At 39.5% G+C, this 23,606-nt stretch overlaps 1 protein-coding gene across 4 annotated transcripts in view; it reads right to left on the bottom strand.

Annotated features, from left to right (window-relative positions):
* gpc6a (glypican 6a) overlaps positions 1 to 23,606 on the bottom strand; it is a 253,302-nt gene that overhangs the window by 105,511 nt on the left and 124,185 nt on the right. For all 4 annotated transcript variants that reach the window (XM_037095505.1, XM_037095506.1, XM_037095504.1 and 1 more), the window contains one exon: positions 18,415 to 18,573. In XM_037095505.1, the coding sequence (XP_036951400.1) occupies positions 18,415 to 18,523 (109 nt within the window). In that variant the 5' untranslated portion in view covers positions 18,524 to 18,573. The remainder of the gene's footprint in view (positions 1 to 18,414; positions 18,574 to 23,606) is intronic.

A 23,606-nucleotide genomic window follows, 5' to 3' on the forward strand; every position in this document is an offset into this window, starting at 1 on the left:
AATAGTGAGATACAGTAAGATATATCTATTTTGTAAATTGTTCTCAACTTTATAAAAGACAACAGCATTTACTGATTGTTTCAATTTAGCACATTGCCCCGGTTGTTAAAGAACACGGAAACAATAACACACATCAAATACAACACAATTTAATTCAACAGCCCAGAAATGATGCTCATTCTGAGGATTTTGCAACATTGAATTATTTACATTGTGTCAAGCGGTTGTTGACTAAAACCTAGTTTTGCAGGCTGTATTTTGTGTCATCATTAGATTTTGATTTTATCATTCAACTGCATTATTTAGTGGGGTGCTCATGTTATTATTTTGTTCATGGTGGATGAAACAGCAACCCTAACAGTAAAATAATGACCCCGGTGATCTCTCACAGCACTCTACCACCCCAAGCTCTCACTGGCCGTTTCTTTCCTCCTTCTCGGTCAGTTTGACAGATTCTGCCTCCACTTCCTGACACAGACTGAAAACTCATCTCTTTCAACCACACCTTGCCTGCTGACCTCCAGTCCTCCACACCCCAGGGTTCACGGCCAACCCCACTGCATGTTTGATAGAGGTTTTTGGTGTGTGAATACTGGAACATGTTACATCTCTAGTCCCCAAAGGAGAGATCATTATGTCTGTTTTTTTGTTTTTTTTAATCTCAACAAACTGTGCCATGCGAAATGTATTCAAATACCATAAAAGTGGTTATTTACAAATGTTGAGAAAGCTTGATTTCAACTTAAGGTTTGCTTTTAACTTATTTAATAAAGTTTTGTCACGCTCATGCTACCAAAATAACAATAATTCATCCCCACATTATTATGGTAAAAAAAACAATCAACATATACGTACGGTTTAATGAAAACATAACAAAAGACATTAAATTGTTGTCTCACTACAGTAATGTAATGTCTTAAAAAGAAACACTTTGGTATTAAGCCACAAATCTTTGTCTTGGATATTCCTCAAAATCATTAATTTGATAAATCTATTCAAGACACAAGAATCGAGTATGGATGAAAACAGCATCGATATTAATGTTGAAGACAAATCTGCAAATCTTTTATTGTTCGAATAAATGTAGTAACTTCCTCTCAACATTATCAATTTCAGGCTTGAATTAACAATTTGCTGTCAGCTCCACCTACTTCAGGTTTAAGCACCACCCACTTCAATTCAAGCCCAGCCCATTCCAAGTAGATATTTGAATATACATTAACTACTTGATCGACCAGATAATGACACTGATAATTGTTTCATTGCTCACTATTTAATTTTTAAAAAAAAGCAACATCATGTAGAAATTGAGATTTTGTGTGATTTGCCCCCGCCACCGTTTCTGAGTGAATTAGTGCTGTTTTAAATACAAATACTAGGTCTATAGCAATTTGTTAGTTGTAATGTAGATGCCAACTCCATACAAAACTCATTACATCATAACAATGTTACGTGTTCAGAAATTGTATCTTGAAGTAAACACTCACTGAATTGAAACAACGACAGAGACACCATTCACCTAGAGGACACTGTACCATCACAATGATTTGCAGCTGTTATTTTGAGGTTAAAAATGTACACAATGTTGCTGTCATGTTGTAGTGGTTGCTGTTTTCAAGGTTCGCTGATAAAAAGAAAAAAAAAAATTAAAAAGAGAAAACTGGCTTACTGTACGCTAAAGCCCAAATACTGAGCGGTACAAAAGGCAGGATCAAGAGCCGGTTTGTTAAAGCCCATAACAGAGCCGTTTAAATCCCCATGTAGTGTGTGTTTCTGGGAGTGCGTTGAGAGGCCCGAGCTTGGACAGAAACCAGACGATAAATGTGAGCTCGACAGACTGACACACCTGCAGTGTAACAAGTTCATGATCTTGCTTTGTCTCTCTGCTGAATACTTAGCTGAATCTCTGCACCGATTGACATCCCGGAGCTGAGAACAGGCTGTCAGCGCTGAGAGATAACATGAAACTGGCTGTTTGTTAGCAGCAAGAGAGATCCCAGTTATTCTGATTTAGCCAAGAAATATACACATACAGTATGAATCAGCAGCTACACCCACTTGCATAAATATGGCAATTATAAATGTTGTAGATCTGTTTTGCAAACACATGTTTGAACTTAGTATAAACTTCAGGCATTTCTAAGCAATGTTGTTTGGCTGTTTGATCCAATCTGCTCACGTTTTCATCTCACCGCCCTTTGGTTTGGATTCATACGATCGTTGGCCCTAAAAAATATATATAAAATATCAAACTCCCACAAGAACTGCTGAAACACTGATGGTGCTCCAAAGCTGCAGTAACACTGAACATAAAATAACAAGACAGCAAATCTCTGCTGGTGTCCTCAACCCAGTATCCGGAGCAAATCGACTATTAATGTTTCAAGTGTAATCTGATTGGCTTGTTAGGCTTTGTTTTGTGTTGCCATTAAAACTGATTATATTACAGCCTGCTTGCTGTAATAACGGAATCGTCTGTTGGATTCATCCAGTGGAGAATACCTTAAAAGGCTTAATGAATTTAGCCAAAACTGATTATTGTCCAGCAATTATATTATGTGATGATCTGATTGCAGTGAGGGTTGCGCTTTTGCAATTTTAATATTAAAAACATCTATGGGAAATAATTGTACAATTGAATTGTGAAGTAAGATATTACTGTTCAATCTTACTATTCTGTTACAGTATTTTAGTCTCCTGTTATGATGGCACCACTCCAAGCATTTTTTGAAGAACCTTTAGTCTTGATTTTGAGCCAGAACCTATAAATATTTTACTCTTTGCATGTTGAGTTACATAACACAAAGAAGCGAAGATACCAATAACAATATATAAAAATACCCTCAAGGCATGACACAGATTCTTGGTTTTATTGTCCTACAGCCCGTGCCCTGCAATGGCTGTGAGCATCACTACTTGTCAGAATAGTACACTCTACAATGCAAATGAACTTAAATTGAACTACTGTATACCTGCTATAATTCAAAATCAGTTTGTTAGATCACACATGAAGGGGCCACGAGGCAACAACTTGCGATGTCATTGTTGCTATAAAATCATCAGTGCTCCGTATTAGCATACATTATCCTTTGTAAGATCAAATGTAGCCTTCGACCAAGTGGCAGTGGGGTTGATGTTATGTGTGTAATTTCTGATGACTAACTTGAAGGTTGCATTTCGATGCTCTCTGGTGACACAAAGATAGAAGATACAACATACTAATGATTTGGGACCTCTGTTATCCCTTGTCCATGTGCTCAGTAACTCTTAATTTAAAAAAAGAAAATGTGTGGTGTTCTCCTCTCCACTACCAGATGTCTGCCACCCATTCCTCATCTCTCTTTTAGCCTTGGTACTTGAGGACACATTAGACACTATGAGCATAGCACACATTGATCTCTGATGTTGTGTTGTTTTGACAAGGAGGAACAATATGCCGAATAAAAAAAAAAATAAAAAAAAAAACAATGTCTCTGATTCTGATGCCTTAATGTTAATCCTTTTTCTAAAAACTGTCCATAGCGATCCCAACAGTATTTGTAGAAGTACTCTTATGAGCTGAATAATGTCCTGTTGGGGTTTCTGGTTATCCTCATGTGTCTGGTTGTGACTTTCCTCTTCCTGTTCATTTGTTCATTAGCCTGTGTTTACTTCAGCCTGTGTTTTTCCCCTGATCTGTCAGTCTGTCTCTTTTCGTCCTGCGTCAATTCCCCGGTCCCGTCTTCTCCTTGTGTTTGCCTGCATTTGGTCTGTGTTCCTTGTGTCATTCTTGGTTGTAATTTGTCTAGTTTTGCTCTTGAATTTTGTTCCTAGACCTTTTGTTGCCCACCTTGGATATCTGAACTACAGCCTCAGTTCATTCAATATTGCTTATTGTTACGTGTTCCTGCTTGCCGCCGTGTCAGCATTTGGGTCCTCACCATTTTGCAACCTTAGACAAATAAGGAAAGTATTATTCAAAAAAAAAAAAAAGAAACAAAAAAAACAAACAGATAGCAGTGTTTTGCTTTCACAATCTAGCGTGATACGCTTTATCCTAATGGTGACTATGGTATTATAATTACTTTAATATTATAATTAAATACAATACTATGATACCTCAAAGGGCAAAATTTAATAACCTAGCAATAGTTCTTCTGCATCATTTGGCAGCGTGAAACATTATCCGAGGAACATTGTTTAGCAACTTTACCCCTTTCACACTTGGATCCATCCCAAAACTCAGGGGCAGAGCTATAGGTCCTCTCGTCTGTTCAGGTAATTATATTGACAAAAGCCACCTTTGCTGAGAGCATCTTTGTGTCTTCCGAGATCTGACACCGAGCTCAGTGTGTAGGCGCACTGGAGAAGACAATTAGCAAGGCTCAGAAAATCAAAGTGATTTCCTCCCATGGATGATATTCATACCCGCTGAATAGCAAGGAGCAAATTGGCTGCACACACCATTACATTACTGTGACCCTGTGGATAAGCAGCTTTGTCTCAACCTGGCTGCTGGAGTGCCTCTCCCCATGAAAGCTTCCATGCAGAGCTCTGTCAGACTAATCCATCCTGCAGAGTGTTTCCGGAGCTTCAGTGAGGAAACCAAGGTTCTCAGAAGGAAAAAAAAAAACAAACAAACAAAAAAAACAGTCTGCGTATTGTTCATTTCTGTCCTTGCTATACTGTGTCAGTTCTAAATGAAGGTGAGCTTTTGTCCATGCGACAGCGGGACTGAAGCAATGTTCCGATGCTACACTGTTGTGGTCACTCTCACTCACTTAACGATGGTGGCTAGTCATTGTATGAGAACAATGCAGCTTCAGGTCTCCAGTCTGGCATTTTTTTTCTGTCAATACAGATGTTTACTCTGCTTCTAGGTTTATTTTGACCACCTGTTTCTTTTCATTCATACGGCTGACTACAATCCTTTCAAAGCTGGGGTCGGTAAGCTCGGAGAAACCGGCAAATGCATGCTAAGGTTTAAAGGCATCCAACAACAAAAAAGAGAGTATATGAATAAATGCAAATAAATGAATCTTATGTGACACAATCACACACAAGCAAAATAGCTATTACAAACCCTCAGTCCTAGAAGGTGGCAGTTACTCCTCCGCTGAACATGTGTGAAAGCGTCTGTCGCGGCTACTGTGGGTCATTCTTCCTCTCAGGGGCTGCGTCCTGAGCACGGCACAATGTTGTCATTGCTAACCGGATCCAACTAAATCATGTCTCATTCATGTATAAGAACAAACACCCTGTATTGTCACAATCATTTTTAGACTACAGACTATGACAAATGTTAGCACTCACCGCAATCAAGCTAGTTTTACTATTTTGGGGAAACTTTGGCTGCAATCATGCGCAATGAGCGCACAGGCAGATTTGCACACAGACAGGCAGTTTTGTAGGTAGACAGACAGGTAGACTTTTTCATGAGCATTTGAGACATTAAGAGTTTCCACACATATAACAAAACATTGCAAAAACAAACCTAGCTTAAATGCATTTGAATCTCACAAGATTCATGATTATCTATCAAGTGCTCTACTGTAAGTTGCAAGGCTACACAGCCATTTAGCCAAAGCCTGATTATTTGACTCTAAATTTGTAATTGAATTCTATTAGAACAAAACAATTACAAGAAATATTTAATAACTCTGACCAGTCTAATAATATTTATATGAGGCTCCTCAAGCAAAATCATTGTTTTGATTTCAATATGAAGATGTGTTTTGTGGCTTTTTCCTCTACGTTTCTGTTTTGCTGCATTAAGCCAGGAATAATCCACACACACACACACACACACACACACACAGCCAGATTTTGTGCCTCTGATCTTGTACCAACAATGACTGAAAATTACAGCATGTTCCAGGAAAATATTCAACCAACTACAAGCTCATTTACGAACACTAAGAGTGGGAAATGCGCCTTTTCTTACCAATAACTACCTCATTGTATGATAACAATCGTATTCATAATTTGTGATTACAAAACCACCCTTCATTTGACAGTCTTACTGTTAACCGTTAAGCACTTACAATTACAACCACCAAATGTAACCTCCAATATAGTCCATTTTAAATGAGGCCCTGAAATCAAAAGAGAGACAGAACAGTGGGGATCCATGAGTGGAGAATATCGCCATCTTTGCAGGAGAGCGGGAAGCATTTTTCATCTCTCTCAATAGACAGGCATGATCACAGCTGTAGCCCGAGCAAACTCAATATCCCAAGAACAGGATCCTTTGTAAGTGAGTTTTCGCAGTGTATGTGTTTCAATATCTGACACAAAGTTTAATTTAATAAATAAATATATTGAAAAGAAGAATCGCATTTCACCAGGCCTGTGGATTTCCTCCTCATTTTTCTTTTTTTGCTGTTGCAGTGGCTTGTGGAAAGGTGCGCCTCTTATAGCCTCTCCTTGAAGCTCACCAGTGGGACAGAGTTAACAGTGTCCAGGCAATACAAAGCCATCCATCCTGAAGTACAAAAGTGACACCAGGCTGCAGCCTGTGCCAGATGATGGAGGCTGCCACCAACTCTCAGCTAAGGCACTGCTGGACAGACCCCATTCCCTCTGTCCTCAGAGAATTACAGGCTTCCTGACATTCACTTAGGATAACGCAGGGACATCAAAACAGAGGTTATTTATTTATGAATACTTCCAGGAACTGCGTGTCCACATGGTTTTAGATTTCATTAGAAATGGGCATACGACTGTCAGTCGAGGTTTCAGCTTCATCACTGGACTGCGGGGGTTAAATCAATGCGTGCCCTGTCCTCGCAGATGTCCTGCCCTGCGTGTAATTTAGTGTCATCTCCTGTGTAATGAGGGCGTTGTACCATCGGATGGTTACCAAGTCCTGTGGTGACCTTTGTGTTCCCTACATTTGTTTTATGTCCTGTGTAATGTGTCCGGTATTTGGAAGGGGTATGGTTCAGTGTCATGATGTCATTGTCATGGTTTTTTCCTGTGGAAAAAGGTTTTTTGGGGGAGTTTTTCCTTATCAAAATTAAAGGTCTGAGGATAGTGGGTAACATATTTGTACAAGTAAAGCCTCTTGAGGCACATTTATAATTTACACTACTAGACTACTGGTATATACTGTGCTACATACAACTCAAGTATAATTGGATTGTATCTTTTCAACAATTTGACTGGCCTAGTTATTTTTACATTTTACACAAAAGACAAGAGAGTAGGGGCCATATTACAGAAACTTCCTGAGTCTAAAAGGTTCACAAATTAAAATCCTATCTTACTGTAGGAGGACAGAAACACATTCCCTAACTGCATGCACATTTACACTATTATTGCCTTAGGAAAGCAATTTTGCTATTAAAGAAATGTCCTAACTCAAGAAATTCCTGTCAGGATGGCTAAACTCAAAATAACTGCTAAAATTCGGAGCAAAGGCAATAACAGTAAAGATATGGAACAATGTACACTGAACTATTATGATTGAAAGACTACTCATGTTAGCCCGTTGGAAAAGCTAACGTGGATGTTTGCCTGTTGGGGAAGATAAAATGGATGTTATCCTGTTGGAGAAGTTAAACAGGACAACTGCATGCTGGAGAAGCTAATTTCACTGTTGACGTTTGGCTTTAAATTTCCCTGACCATGTCAGGTTAATGTCCTCTTCATCTCCTCATTATCCTCTCCAACAAGCATGACTAGCCCTGTATGGGAAAGTTGTAATTCTGGATATATCAATAAAATCATTTTGACTGACTGGACATGTAACAGAGGATCATCATCAGTGCAAAATCTCCACAAAGTACACAGGACATAATACAATCTCACAACCACATTGCCAGAGAAATCAACATTGTGGGCACTCCATTCGCTTCCCCTCTAGGATTGTTTCCACACCAAGATGTTTACTTTGCACAGAGAATATCTGTCGATGTAATAGACTGATTAAGGTAAACATATTTTGATGTTGCCAAGAAGGTTGTCCGCTTTAACGACCTCTTTGTATTACTTAATTAACAAGATTGGACTAATAAATATGCCAACCACGATCAATAACAGCTTTATACTTTTAGTCTTGTTTATTTTATAAATTAATTTTAAGACTATAATTACATACCGGGATACTCTCCACACTGTTGGCTAATAAATACCAACCCCCACAGGACCCAATGAATTTAACAGGTTTATTTCTGCCAAATGAGTGTCCAGCTGGCCGTGGCAGCCAAACCCTCCAGTCGAGTGTAATGTCTAAATGGGGCCAGATCTCTTCAGAATCTTGCACTGTATATCAAGTGTAACCTCTTTATTCAATTTATTCATGGTATGAATTAATAATGTTGGCTATTATATTATGCACAAAGGATAATGGAAATTACAAATCAGTCCACAAACTCAAGCACTTGGTCTGAAACAGTGGAGCACAGGGTAATTAAATGTGTCCAAGATATCATTCATGTTGCAGAGACAGAACAGACAAGTTAGATTGAGGAGTTCAAGGATGATCTTCCAACATTTATAAGTGAACAAATCGTTTGCTTTCTTAAAAGGATTGAATAGCTTCTCTTGACAAAACGGCTGATCATAATTCTAGTTCATAGCTTTGGAAATGAACTGGGACAAGAAAAGTTTAATGAGGACCTTCGAGATCCTGTTTTGACGTAATCACTTGACGTCAGCGATGAATTGTGGACATTTTCAAAACATTTACTTGGCAAGCACTTCAATGAATGTCAAACATGAATAATACATGTGAAGAGTTTGCGATGTCTTGGGAAGTTAGTAGATCGCCGAAGGTTGCATTTATGTATATATGGATCTGTACGAAGACAAGAGACTACAATGTTTAAGGGGTCGGAACTATTAATTTGTTGTGTTTATTATTGTTGTGAACTTCATTGAAAATTATCTCGTTGTTAACTGCATTATATAAATCCAGAGTCACAAAGTTTCATTTCTTAAACTAAAACCAACAGCACTGAGGCTCAACACCACAGCCTCTCTGTTTGAATCAGAGTGAAAGGTTTTCATTGAGAAGGACACACAAAGAGATGCTATAAAGAAAGGACCATCCATCAGAGCATGGTGTGACTCACTCTAACCAAGCCTCCACACTTAGAGCATAGTGGGAAAATGGCAGAACATATTTACCCTGTCAGTCGAACACAAAAACAATCAATCTCGTGAAATTGTTGGTAAAATATCTCGCTTGAAGGCTAATTATTGTTTTGTTTATTTGGATGCAACTTTACATTAGGCTCGTCGGTGCACTGAACAGTTCACGATCAATTTAAAAAGAAAGCAATTTGACTTTAGCGGTTTTATTTTATGTACGTCGACTTATGTCTTGCAGGTGCCCAATTTCAGTTATTTCAAGACCTCGTTATTGGAGGCTTTCTCTCAATTATTTGACTACATTGCATACCGATTTACATTTACTCGAAAATATCTGGTTAATTGTAATGCTTCATCAGTGCTTACTTGAAGGGCTCTTGGCCTAAAGTAAATGTCACCTAATGCACCAATCAGCAGTGCTCGTAGCGCTGAAGCTGCACAGGTCGGTTGATTAGAAATGAAAGCTCAAAAGCATTTGGCAGTTCGCCAAAAATGCCGAGATAGGCTGGAGTTAATATGTTTTTTGTTTTATGAGGAGCAAATGATTTAAATGGAAGGAAAACTATTGTCCATTACTCTGTGAGAAATTATTGCTGACATAATAAGTTACGACGTGTTGGTTCACAGATCCTCAACTTTCCCTCTGTTGTTTTTAATGGGGTCGATTTTTGAAGTGCGCTGTTGAGTGTGATTCATCACTTCGATTTCTCATCAAAGCTTCATTTTATTTTCCTCCTCTCTTAGTTTAAAAAAGGCCACAGCACTGTACAAGGGACCAAAGTGTCGACCGTTATGAGCAACATATTTTAGGTCCCATTTACTGCTTTTTCATGCATAAAAAATGCACTTGGTGCTTTTTCTACACAATTTTTCCATTAAGTATTCTGTGGAGCACAAACAACTTCAATGCACTAAACAATTAATGTAAAAACTATCAAGATGTAATTTAATAATGAGTTGAGGCAGAGTTGTGTCAGTTGTTCCACTTGTGTCTAACTGACAGAAAAAAGGCAGTTTCTTGTATTTTCCATTAAACCCTGATATGACAAAATTTCCCATTTCTTAAAAAAAAAAAAAGAGAGAAAGAGAAAGAATAAATGTGTGAAATGCTATAACTGGAGTCATCTTTTTACCCTGTGCGGCTGCCAGCTTACACAGTCCAGTAGGAGCCTGTGAATTTGTAGAGAGCACAGATTAGAGAGAATGGGGTGTTGTGTTCCAGTCACTCTTAGTTTAAGTCTGGTGTGAATAAGGGATTGTTGAGCTGAATGAGGGGTGCTGCAGCTCTCAGCGTTGAGCAGAGAAGCTCCACTGGGGCAGGATCAAAGAAGTCAGTCAACCAAGGCTGCTGCTCAACCCAGGCTTCAGTCAACCAACCACACACACTAATCTCTCGCAGAGGTCCCGGCAGAAAGGCATCAACCAAACTGAATCTAATGAGCATCTACCACACGACAAAAAACAAAAGACAAGTAGAGAGGGCAATAGTGGAGATGCACTTGAGTCAAACACTCTCCATTTTCTTTCTATTAAAAACCTCTTAAACTCCAACAAGACCTACTTATAAACACTAAATACGCCGCCAAACTGGAGGGGTGTGTAAAATGCTGAAGAAGACATTTCAATTGAAACGGTGCAGCCATAAAACAAAGGTATATTGTAGTATTCCTCTAAATGTAAGTGGAAGAATTGTAGCTTGAAGCAGCAAGGGAACAAATTGATATGGATATCAAATTGTCATGAACTTCTTTCTATACCTTAAAGCTATGTAAGGGAAGGTGGAACACTTATTCCTAAGGGTTATGTCCCTATATCAGATCATTCACATCAATTGAACTCTAAAGATAGTTAAGACTGAACCAATTTAAACAACTCAGTTTATAAATGAGGAATCTTGTCCCAGTCACACCTGTGATTAAAAACGCACAGTCATTTTCAAGTAGCATGTGATCATGGGAGTTCTTGTTCCTACCTCACTGACAAAATCTGTATGTGGGAATATATATATAACAAAATGCTAGCTGTCTTTAGACAGTGAGGAAATATTATATCTTCAATTACTATCAATATTAGTGCCGTGTACGGTAAGCAGATTTGCCAAAATAAATAAAGCAAGTCTTTAACAAACCTTTGCCGCTGAGCTTTGAAACCAGAGGGTGAAACTTATCCGCTGTGTTGCACCATCCACTCTTACATAACCCTCCTTAGCAAGAGCATGAACTGCTCCACACAAAAAATGCTGTTTGCACGCATTTACAATACAGGACTCAATGAAAGAAAACACATCTCTTGAGTAAACGGTCCTAATTTAGTGTTTGGTGAATGACTAACCTTGCAAATGGGCTATCTGTGAGAGCACATGTGACCTACTAGCGTACAGTAGTTTACCAACTAACCTTAAAAACAGTGCCTGGTCCAGCTTTCTTCTTCTTTTCCCATGGAAATAATTTACAAATTCGGCAAATTTTCAACCTTCTGTGTCATTACAATTTTAGTAGTATATACAACTAGCAAAACATGTCATCTGAAGGATTTTAGGTCTGATTTTAGCTCTACTTTAGATCTAACGTATTTTAGGGATGTCACCCACATCCACCGATACAAAAAGTATAGTCAAACAAAGGGAGAGCGTCGCCCCTCTTACTCCATTGGATTGAGTGAGGGGGCATCTCACCTAACTCTGATTGAGCTTTCAAAACTGGGCAGTACTGAAACTATAAACCGATATTCTGTTACTCTACTGCAGATATCACAGGTCACATCATATTTGGTGCATTTACAGGAAGGATGTAACAACAGAAACTGTAGGTGGGGAAGGGTACAGTGGCAGCAGTTTGTCCACTGATCTAAAATGTTAGGGTAAAGTATATGTGTGGGAAACACTGCTATATTTTGAGTATATTACATGAATCAGGAGACAGTCCAGGCACCGTGTTGCTGACCCGTGCTCTACTGTCCATTTCTCAACTAAACTGTTTTTAGAAACTTGCTATGCTGTTTAGCTGCAATACAGAAATTTTGTTAAACAGAAGTGACCAAAATATTGTTCCTGTGTTGTGTAAGAGGGACTGTATATAGCCGCACAAAAGCAGTGCTGATCAAACATGAACCATGAGTCTGTACATTGTCTGTTTCTCATCACACGAACATATTTCAGTGGGCAGTTTAGCTGTGATATGATATTGTTTGATACTAGCTACTACTAACTTTTATGCAGTGGCCATCTTTCCAGCGGTGAAATTATTCTTAAAATTTACCTTTGAGTCTCACTCCCAATGCTTTGACTTTGGATGGCCCCTCCTACAATCCCAAAGCACCGGTTTTTGACAAGTTGAGAAACACACATCATCATTATTTGACAAGTTTGGAATGAGTCTCAAAAATTAACTTTTCTTACAAATAGGATTTTTACGGTAATATCAATTGGCAACCCTTTTTATGCACTGCAATGACCCTTTGCATTTGTAATCAACATCGGGAGAGTAAAAATAATTGGCTTTATGTGGGTAAAAGATCCAAGGCTCTACCATTTAGCAGTGTTTGATAGAAATTAAATTTAATCATGTCTAGAATGTAATATTCAATAAAATACTGACATTTCAAACATAAAGGACCAGAAATCAAAGAGATGTTAAAAAAAAACATGACAGCTCCAGTGGCCACAAACCGCCCTGTACAGCAGTTTCAATCTCAAATCACTTGACTGAGCATGAGGCACCTTTTATCATGGTTCATCCACTGCAATTAATCTTTAACAGATGTGATGCAATGCTCTCTCACGGTGTCCCTCTCTTTTTCTCTCTGTCTCTCGAGCTTTCTCTCACACATGCATAACTATTGAAAATATTCATCTTACCTTAGAGCACCTACTGGGCCACAGCAGAGGACACTAATGCTTTCAGAGACCAATAACACAAACCTGTTGGGAGCGTAACCACACCAAGCAATGCAGAGCTGCAAAGTTGGTTCTGAGTTTCTTTCCCCTTACTGTAAATCAATTGGACCCCAAGTCTCTCTAAGGATATAAGGCACGCTGAGAGATTGGGGGGAAGATTTGGCCAGATGATTGGACATTCAGAGTACCATAACCTTAGTACTTGTATGCAACAGTCATTTATGGCTTCAGGACTGCTCAATAATGCATCAAACCCCACAGGCCTCCAGGGGAAGCAGTCAGTAATCAAAAAGTAAGTTAAGGTTTTCATAATAGGGCCCTATAAATAACTGGGGACAGAAATGAGGGCATGTAAAATTGATGAGGGATGATTCAAACCCCATGAGGTGGAGGGAGCTTAACGCAGAGAGAAGGAATGTGATGTCGAGTAGCCGAGCGATGTGGGTGCATGTTGAAGATTGAATGGCACAAGTGATTTGTGCTACCAGTGTTACTTTATAACTGTTCAGATATGTGGACATTGTTCCAGAGGCATCGTCTTTGATATGGTGCCGTTAATGTAGAAATACACTGCAGTCTTTAAAGTATTTTACTGCATTTGAAACAATCCACTGACACTCACATAACCCATGGCTACCAATTAAAAGTTTTACAGAAGCAGAACCTTTTTTTTTATTTTGTAATTATTGGTTCTTTCCACTCCAGCACATTACATCCATTTCTCAGAGAAGCCTGAATCCTATGTGTCAAACGTGCACAGCAGAGGGTCACACCTCTATTTTTTTAATTCAATCTATACCAGTTTACTTGCTGTGTTCATTCTGGCTTACTTCAAGTGAGGAAGAAAATGTACAGAAATATAACGATTATAACTTGGAAGACACAGGCTGAGATGAGCACCCAAAACAAAAACTCCCACACAGTCTTTCAGAAATGCAAAAGATGGTGTGCTCGAGCATCTTCTACATTCTCCAGTGAACCTATCACTAACGGCACTCCACTGTGAAAAACTGCAGCGTAATGAGGCCTCGCAAAAGCAAAAACCTATAAAGTTAACTTACTTCTATCACTGTAAATAGACTACACCCTGTAATCTTCTACTGCGTGGTATAATGAGGATTCCATTACGGTAACTATCAGTGTCACACTGTCATAATTAGGTGGCAAACAGTAAGAAAATAAATAAACCAAACAAAATAAACAAAAATAGGTCACACAACAGTAAACAATTACTCTTACTATTAATATTGTGTTTGTCTCAGTAACTGATACACAATTCAACAAACCAACCAAATATTTGCAGCATACTTCACAAAAGAAGTTTCAGAAAAGTTGGTTGAGTTTATACAGTAACAGCTGTAGCGTACACCTACCAGCTACCCGATCCAAATACTGAACGTCCCTGCTGAAAAAAAAATTACATTTCTAAGCTTATATTGTTAATATCAATCAATTAATGTGATGGAAAATGCCAGTCCAGGTATTGATGTGACACAATAAGCTAGGCAAAGGACTAGAGGTAAGAACTTTAGCCCGAGCCCGAGCCCGAGCCCGAGCCCGACCCGGCCCGAAATTCGGGTCGGGTCGGGCCTAAAATGTCAATCATTACGTTGGGGTCGGGTCGGGCTCGGGCTTCTCTCTCGCTGACTTTTTTTTAAATAAATATATGTTTATAAAAATGTATACTAAAATGATGTGTGGACACTAAACTAAGGAATACTTGTTGTAAATAAATAATTTGGATAAAACAGAGAAGGCGGCGCTGTAAGGTAATTGCTATATAACTACTACTAAACAGGAGGCGCAGAGCAAGAGCACGCTTTGCGCACGGCTTTGCGGACATTTCGTGAACGTAATCTTGAAAGTTCGGGTTTGCTTCGGGCTCGGGCCTGCAAATCAATTTAATTGGTTGGGCTCGGGCTGGGTCGGGCTTTAATGCCTGCGGGCCTGGGTCGGGTCGGGCTGGATTTTTTAGGCCCGATCTTACCTCTACAAAGGACTCACCTCGCTGTTGCAGCCCACAGACAAGAATATCAACCTTGATTTGTGGCAGAAACCTGGTAATACTCAGACTGAATGTCTAAGGTGTGATGCACGCAATTTGTGTCATCGTTTTGATGATTTGTTTATTTGTAGTTTGAAACAGAGACAACATTAAAGAGTGCAGAGGTTTTTCTTTAAAGTGACATTGCACTGGTGGCTAAAATGTGGTCTACACAAAGACACAATTTCAACACATTTAATGTTTCATATAAAATGTCATTAACACGGAACGATGCAGAGGGTGTGCTGGTACATGTCATATACTGTACATATAAATCAAGACATTGCTTACTGCTATAGAACATTACAGCTTACCGACAACAGCAAACCTGGACTCGTGGCGCGAACTGCACAAGCTAAGGGAATTATATTATATATCTGTTGTAGCTCAGCTGGTAGGAGTGGTCAGCTGTCACTAAGGAGGTTGGCAGTTTGGTTCCTGGTGCCCGCAGTTAAAATTGATACTGCGAGATTTCTATACAGACGTGTTTTATCCTCTGCAGTGTGCAAATAATTGCATATCATCATTTTGGATGTTAAGACACAACACTCAAATATGCCAGGTGAATGCAAATTTTGCAAATACCAGTAAATTGTCTAAATGTGGACATTTAATGAACTTCTTCAAATAGTCCAGTTTTTAATGTCTTTTCACCAGTGACCATATAAAAGAAAAAAGTTCACTGGGATGTACAGGTGTTTTACAGTGTTGATGTTCTTCCCACACAAACAGTCATTGGTCCGGTACAGACACCGGCTGCTGGGAGCACTTTAACCAAACAATAGACAGGTATAATTTCTGCCCTGCCATCAAGTCGCTCACAAAGTGACGGCAAGCACTGACAACAAATGAGAGGCTGCTACCTGAATGTTTTGTACTGTCGTGTCAGAGCAAAGCAGTGTATTATGTCAACTTCCAAAATATTGTTTCTAACACTCAGGCAATCCCACATATGCAGTGAAATGCTGTACTGTAGGCTGTGGTGCAGGGGAGCAGAGCTGCAACAGCCTGATAGAGACAAACAGTAGAGGACAGAAAATGAAGGATATGATTTGGTTCAACTTTATTTTAGCATATAAATAAAAATATACCTGGATCTGCAACAATACAATCTTCAACGTTGTCATATATGTAATTATCTTGCATCCATAACAGTGAGGGAAGAGGATGATCACATCCGACTACATCCTTCTAACTCACTTTGGATGAAAATAGAACGTAGAGCTTGATTGATATACTGGTCGGTCAATGTTGGATGTATCTGTGTTGGGGTATATGTTGTCCGGTATGCTTCCGTATGAAAACTTCTTGTTAAAGATTATACTGCAGAAAAAGATGCTCAGGTGGGTTTATAATCATTCAATTCCCTGTGAACTATAAAGATGATTAAACTGTAAAATATCCTGTCTCCATTACATATCTTTGTTTGATAACAGATTGGTGGTTTTCACAACCGTGTATATTCAGGTATTTATCCAAGGATAAAATGCATTATCCAGATTCTTTATTCAAGCATTAAAAGCCTCTTATCAGACTTTCAGCCCGTGTTTGAAAATCATACCGGTAAACTAATCTTGCCAATTAAAATAAATATTGAATTCTCCTGCAGTCCCATGGATGTGAAGGTACTGTCCTCAATTGATTGCCAGCCTCACAGATGGATCTTTTAACACTCAGCAGTGACAAACCTGAAAGAAACTCTCCTTGATGGTTTTGGCCGGGTGAAATGTACATCTCTCTTTTTTTCAGCTTTTACGCTTTCCCTTTACACAGTTCCCCGTGTGCATCACAATGGGTATCACATGGACAGGTAAAAAAGGGATTTTAGACATACGGTTTGCCAAAGACCACATGAAATGTCTGATCCAAGATTCATTAGAGTCTTTCTTTTTTTTATTAAAGACCCTGCAGTCCCTCTTCCACTCGCACATCAATATTACCTTTGCAGAATTGCAGAAGTCTGAGAGAAAAGGCTCACAGATCTTTCAGAGACATAAGGTCAACAGGACTACAATTTGCTGTTCTTTTTTTTAAACTTTACCTATGTCATATCTCTGTATAGACTGTGAGGGATTTTTGAAAAATTAGAGGAGTGGGAGATGTAGACCAGAGAATACAGTGAAAACAGAAGACAGTTTAAGTGGCATGAAGACAATGTAGGACCATGATCTAACCCTGTTCCCCATGTGGAGTCCTTTAAGTGGTGCATTGCACTGACTTTATAGACAGGTATGCACTCAAGCATTCTGAAATGCTGGTAACAATTGGCACCTCGGTAGCTAAAAGCAACATCAGAAACACCTACAGTCTGTGTTTGTCAGTGTGGAACGACAGATGTGATAGCTACTTAAGCCTTGTTCAGACCAAAGATTCAGAGCGAGACAAGCTGAAACCTTCCAATTCACACCAATGTGACTTCAAGACCGTGGATCATTTCTATAGCAACGACTCTGTGTGTACATCCCTTTTATCTGCCAGCATTCTTGCCTTTGTTGTGGCTGGACATCATTTGTGGCATTGTAAAATACAAACGAGCAAAGTGCCTCAAACTTGCAATTGAAGGAAGCATTCTTAAAAAAATATAGACTAAAATATTCTTCAACCACTCCGATGAAACGGTTGAGATGACACAAGACTGGTGAGAGATGGAAACGCCTCCAGAGAGCCTCGCTTCCTCCTCTACATCTCTTCCCATCCAAAACACTGCCATTTGGACCAGCTGAACGTTAGTAACTGACTTGACCAGCTGACTTCGCTATAAAGCACTGACTGGCTGCTGAAACAGGTGACGTATTTCTATCGCAAACAAAAATAACTGGTAATATCCACAGTGCAGCCACAACAAGAAGTGTTTACCCTATATGCCTGTCAACTGTGCGTGGATCTTGTAAAAGCAGCTGGCTAACATCGTTTGTATCATTTTACATATCATATATTTTACACACAAACATCAATCAGATACAATAAAATGCAATCAGGGGGATGTAAATGGGACATAGCACCACGTCTGCATATGTTCTAAAACTAGCCACTGCCGCCTTGATTAGCAGAGTCACAAGGAACACCACCATCCAACGTCAAGACGAGCTGCGACTTCACACTGCTGCAACTTTTCCTTGCAGTGTTTTAAAATGCTTCAGTCTTGTCATGAATCATTTGGTTTAAATTGGACTTCTAACAGACTTGTGACTGAGCCTCATAATGAAGCTATGAGCCAAGAAAGAGGACGAGAGGCAAACAGTCTATCTTCAAAACAAATTAACCCATACAGTATCGCACTAATAAGCCATAGTGATTGTTAATGACGGCTTGTTTGGAATATGTTTACTAAAAGTGGAAGTACCCGCGTGCATCTCATCCTCTGCATGTCAAACATATCAAGCAAATCCACCGAGCTTACCATCAAACTTTTTATGCCTCGCGACGAACGTCGTCCTCATAGTGTGGCTGCTCCCCTCCACCAAGTTCTCAAACTCCACTTTGCTCTGCTGGTTGAGTTTGTCCTCCATCTCGGATGTGCAGCAGGTGAATCCCTGAGGACAGACGCGCAGGTGCTCACCTGAAGGAGACAGAAACATGAAGCGCCATTTTTACACACATCAGTGCCGCAGGATTCAGTTTTTCAAAAGGCTGAGCTGAGTCTTTGATCAAAACTCTCCTGTGATTTCGGGACTCTCATCACCGAAGCTATCAAAGAGGGACAGAGCGTGACAAATGGGGAAGGATAATATTTGTCGGTAGCCTGCTATCGTGTGAAACAGAGAGTAACTTTGATACGGCAGATTTTATGCCTCATGCAGGATTTTCTTTATATCACAGTCCAAAGAGCTGCAATAACCACGACTGAGCTCGTGTACAGTACATCAGTATCACATAGATCAGATGGCTGGCAGTGTATTCAGAAACCATATTTCAGTAAGAAAAGTGCTGAAGCTGCGTGGAGTAGTCCAACATCAGCCACATTCGCTATTAAACCAGCACTGATGAATGGTTTGCCTACTTGAGGCCAGCTGTAAACAAATGAACACCTTACAAGCAAACATGTTAACGAGCGACGCTAACTTACACATCAACCAGAAAGAAAAGCATCACTAGACTAGACTCCATTTTAAGTCATATTCACTCTCTTTTAGCTCTACTTTTGGTCTCCATCAACTCCTGAGGGAAATATACGACCCTTTAGCTGCTAAATGTTCTCGTAGCTAACTGTGTGTTATTTGCTAATGAGCATGTGGTGTACAGTTTTTCTTTTTGTTTGCTAAAAAAACAATTGTCTGCTGATGTAGCTGAATGGTAGGATTGGTCATTGTGAACCAAAACAGCTAAATTTGTGGCCACAAATCCAGGACAGAAAGATGCCAAATCCTATTTAGAAATGAGGGGAACTGCAGAGATGGGTGACTTGGGGCAACTCCTGTCATAATACACTCCTTGATGCACTGATAATATAAAATGTATTAATGAGTTTAGCTTTAAACAGTAATACGTACATGAGGTAATATGTGGGTAATTTCTGATATCACAGTCGCACAGTTTCTTGTATAAAAATAACAATCTCAGTCAAAAGTTAACTCAGATTTTAAGAAGTTTTCATTTTTTCCTCTTTTCCTTGTCAGATATATTTCACTTTCTCTCCTGACGTTGTGAGATCACACTTCAGCTACCATCTCAATGTAATTGAACCATCTCAACGGCAACGGCTTGAATGAAGAAAGCACATTGTGTGGATTATCTTAACCTTTTTGCAAACTACGAACAAAATCATATCCATTGTGGCAGCAGCAGAATGGTCGGTGGTGTAGATCTCAGTTTCAACCCTACACAATCAGTGTTATCTGCTTAGCCAGGTACCACTGGGGGGTGAGTGGTGGAGTAATCATTGTACAAATAGAAAGTACCGTTCACAAAGAGAACAATGCCAAGCGTATCATCTTGTGACAGTAATGCTTTACAGAGACTTTAAGCTTCAATTTAGAATGTCTCCAAAAAAAAATAAAAAAAAAAACAACTGAGCGACGTTTCTGGTCAATAATGTTTGTGTGTTCGTAAACAAGATTCATCTAAGTTGAGTTAAGTGTTTTAAAATCCCTTTGAGGGCCGGTCTTCATGCTGTCTCTACAACTTGAGTTGTTGCACAGGAGGACAATTATATTGATTGGACTTAAAGAAGAGTAGAACAAGTGTGTATATCAGACCCTAACTTGAGCAAAGGACTGGCTGCATGATTCAGAAACAGGGGTACTGGATCTTGTGGAGGGTGTTTAACAATTAGCTCAATTCAGAGAGTTCTCCAAGGTACAGCAGAATATATTCAGAAATTTAGAAAATGTGGAACTGCAGGTCTTTGGCTAGAACCTTGCCTTTGGAAAAACAAAAGTCAGAAATCACTTACCACTTCTGAAAACCTTCTCATTAGAGCAGAAGTGTTAACCTCACACCTGTGGACTGTTACTGGTGTTTAAACAGTGGAAGTGTGTAAAAGGGCATTGAATTGTTTAAAGGAGTGAGGGAAAAAGATGCTGAAGTCAGATGAAATGAAAGATTTAGCTCCACAGTCGTAATGCGCAGCCCTATCTGACAGAAACCAGGCTTAATCCATCACGCATTTAACACAATCTCCACCTCAGAGCACGCTGATGGCAGCATCACCAGGCAGAAAGGCTGTTTAGAGACATGGGAGATTAGAGAAAATGATGGTTTGAGCCAGATACTGACAGATCTCTGAGACAAAAACAGTGAGAGTGATTTAGACCCGCGGTTGAGTCAACCACATCCAGACACCAGGGCAGTTTAAGGGAAAGAGTAACAATCCAGTCGTGGCCAAATCTGTGTAAAAGAAATACAAGATGCTGATGTAAGCAAAAACATCATCTGAGCAGATTAAATCTGCAAGGATGCATGTCAAAAAATGCCTAAATCATTGCCAAAGGAGTTTCTACTAAACACTGGCTCAAAAGAGGTTTTATTTTCTGTTGTAGTTTGTGCTGATTGATAGGCCATCACTGACCCTGAAATCAATGTTTTTTTGGGCCAAACTTCTAAGATCAAAATTCCATTATCACTCTGTGCATTATTACACGGGTAATAAGTGGCTCATGGGGTTAGACCACACCCCTCTCGAACTCGACCTTCATTTCAGCTACACACCTGTGAAGTATCGTGACTGCATCGACCCAATGTGGGCCCAGGTCATAAAGTGTAAAGGGGCCGCACACCCTTAATTTTGGCCTCCTTGCTCAGACCACGGCCATTGTCAAAGTCTTTCAGCCTTCATTTCAAGGTGTTGTGACTCTGTCCTGCTGACATGTGAATACCAAAACTGCTTCTGTAATTGTTCCTTCTGCAACAGGTGTTTCCAAGTCTATTCTACCATGATGACACACAAACTCAAGGTAAAAAACACTGCCTGCTGGTAAACAAACATTTGCATATATGTCATTTTTTTTTGTTTTTCCACAACACAAACTGATGTCAGCCAAAGACACAATAAAACAGTGAATTATTACAGGCCTTTTCCAATGTAAAATGTTGGCCCCCAAACAAACAACTCTGAAGCAGATTGTAAAATGTATGACAAATTGTAAATACAAACAAAGCGGTATACAACTTTACACAATTGTTACTGGCTATAATGGCTTTTGGTGAATTTATTGCACAGAGATGTCTAAATTCTAAATCTGATATACAACTACATGCAACAGATGTTGCACTATCAACAGACTGCCAGAGATATACAAAAAAAAAAAAAACAGCAAACAGGCTTCCAGAATTTGTCAAAGTCAGAGAAATATAAGCCAAAATATGACCATTTACAAGCCAATTTCTGAAAAGTTTTTTTTTTTTTCCCCCCCAAAACCACTTGAGTGAGAAGTTTTTTCGATGAGCTCATAACTCGGCAGCAGGAGATGGACTTGAGAGCTCAATCATGGACCACTCGTCAGTGAGAGGATGAGATCCATGATTAACAAACAAACAATAAAACAAACAAAAGATTAAGCTTGTGGTTACTGTGGAAACACTGAGAGTACACTGGTCATGATGTGTACTCTCCACTGTTTGCCTTCCTGGGCAGTAAGGAACTGGGAAAGTTGTTTTGCTCAGGAAGGCAGCAGATGTGCAAATACTTTGGACAATAATAACCAGTCGTTGCCTCGTTACTGATACGTACAAATATAGCAGTTTTACCAGAGCCACATTTTTCTGCACTCTCGCCTTATTATCTTTCCTCGGCGTCTCTACGTCTGAGAGCATCAGACATCATTATCAGAGATTTCTTAAAATAAAAGAGTCTGGCGGGCAGTCGCATGAAAGATTTGAGTTTCGTAGGTTTTCTTGTTTCTCAATTCTACCCATTACAATGTGAGAAAAAGAAGGATTAAATGAGCTGAATGTACACCAGTGGCGGATTGGCGCAGAACAGACTCAGATTGTGGAGCTTTGGAAAAAAAAAAAAAAAAAAAAACATGCTTTACAATACAGGCACTGGCAGTCACACCGGTACTCTGCATGCATATACAGTAAGCTATAGACAGAGGAGCATGGATAATGAAACAAGGAGGATGCAGTATGTATACGTGCTGGCACTCTCAAATGTGCTTAATCCTTAATCAGTCCTTAGAGACGCACCCAGCTACAGTAATGAGGTGCACCATCAACAGCTCAACACAAACCCACTGTCTCCAGAGTAATTCACAAGTCTCCTGGCCACAGAGACCAAACTCTGTGGGAACAACAAAAGAAGCTGGAATGCAACAGTCGATTTCCATCCGGTCCTTCTTTAAGGCTCTTTTGTTCCTCTGCTAAACGACAATGTTCTAATCACTCAGCAATGCAACAACATTCCCCGACTGTCACATATCATTTCCACTGCGTGGAGATGCAACACAGTGTGATCATCTTTATTCCAAGCTGTGATCAGTTTAACACATGCCTGCAGAGCTCGTGGTATAGTGTAGCATGCTGGTATTCCATAATTACTTTTTTTTTTTTTTTTTGTTCAATTTCATTTTAAATCATGTTTTTGTTCTGCTGTTTATCTTTTCAGGCACATTTCATGTTTATGTTGTATCGGTTTTGCTTACGATTGAGATCTCATTCATCGAAACACAGTGTCATTAAAGTATCAGTGTAGCGCAATCTCTTTTCGTCCATGTCTTTTAGTTGCTGGAGGAGGATGTTTACACAGAGGAGTCAAAGGATTATAAAGGCTGACGTGGGGTCAGTTTGAACTGGCATGCATCAGCTGGTTGGCAAATGTCAAGAAAACACAGAATTTCAGCCTTGTGGACCGTGTTTCCCAGGATCTAAAACTGCACCATTTGAAAGAGTTTATGGATTATTGTCATACTGTTGGATAACTTAAAAAAACCCAACATTTTCTCTTTCGCATTAGGAAGCCCTGCGACTCTGAAGTGAGTCCATCTCAGTTTGAAGTTTCCCCTGATGTAATAACTTGACTTAACTTGTCAAAGTAGGTGGAATACCACAGCTGGCCACTAACGATTGGCAACAAGAAAAAAAAATCAATATGGGGCAGGACTGTCCCTAAGTGCAAATGACAGCTGAAAGGAAATCCTGGTGCTTTTAGCTTTC

Source organism: Acanthopagrus latus, chromosome 4, assembly GCF_904848185.1.
Source record: "Acanthopagrus latus isolate v.2019 chromosome 4, fAcaLat1.1, whole genome shotgun sequence".
Classification (NCBI taxonomy): domain Eukaryota; kingdom Metazoa; phylum Chordata; class Actinopteri; order Spariformes; family Sparidae; genus Acanthopagrus; species Acanthopagrus latus.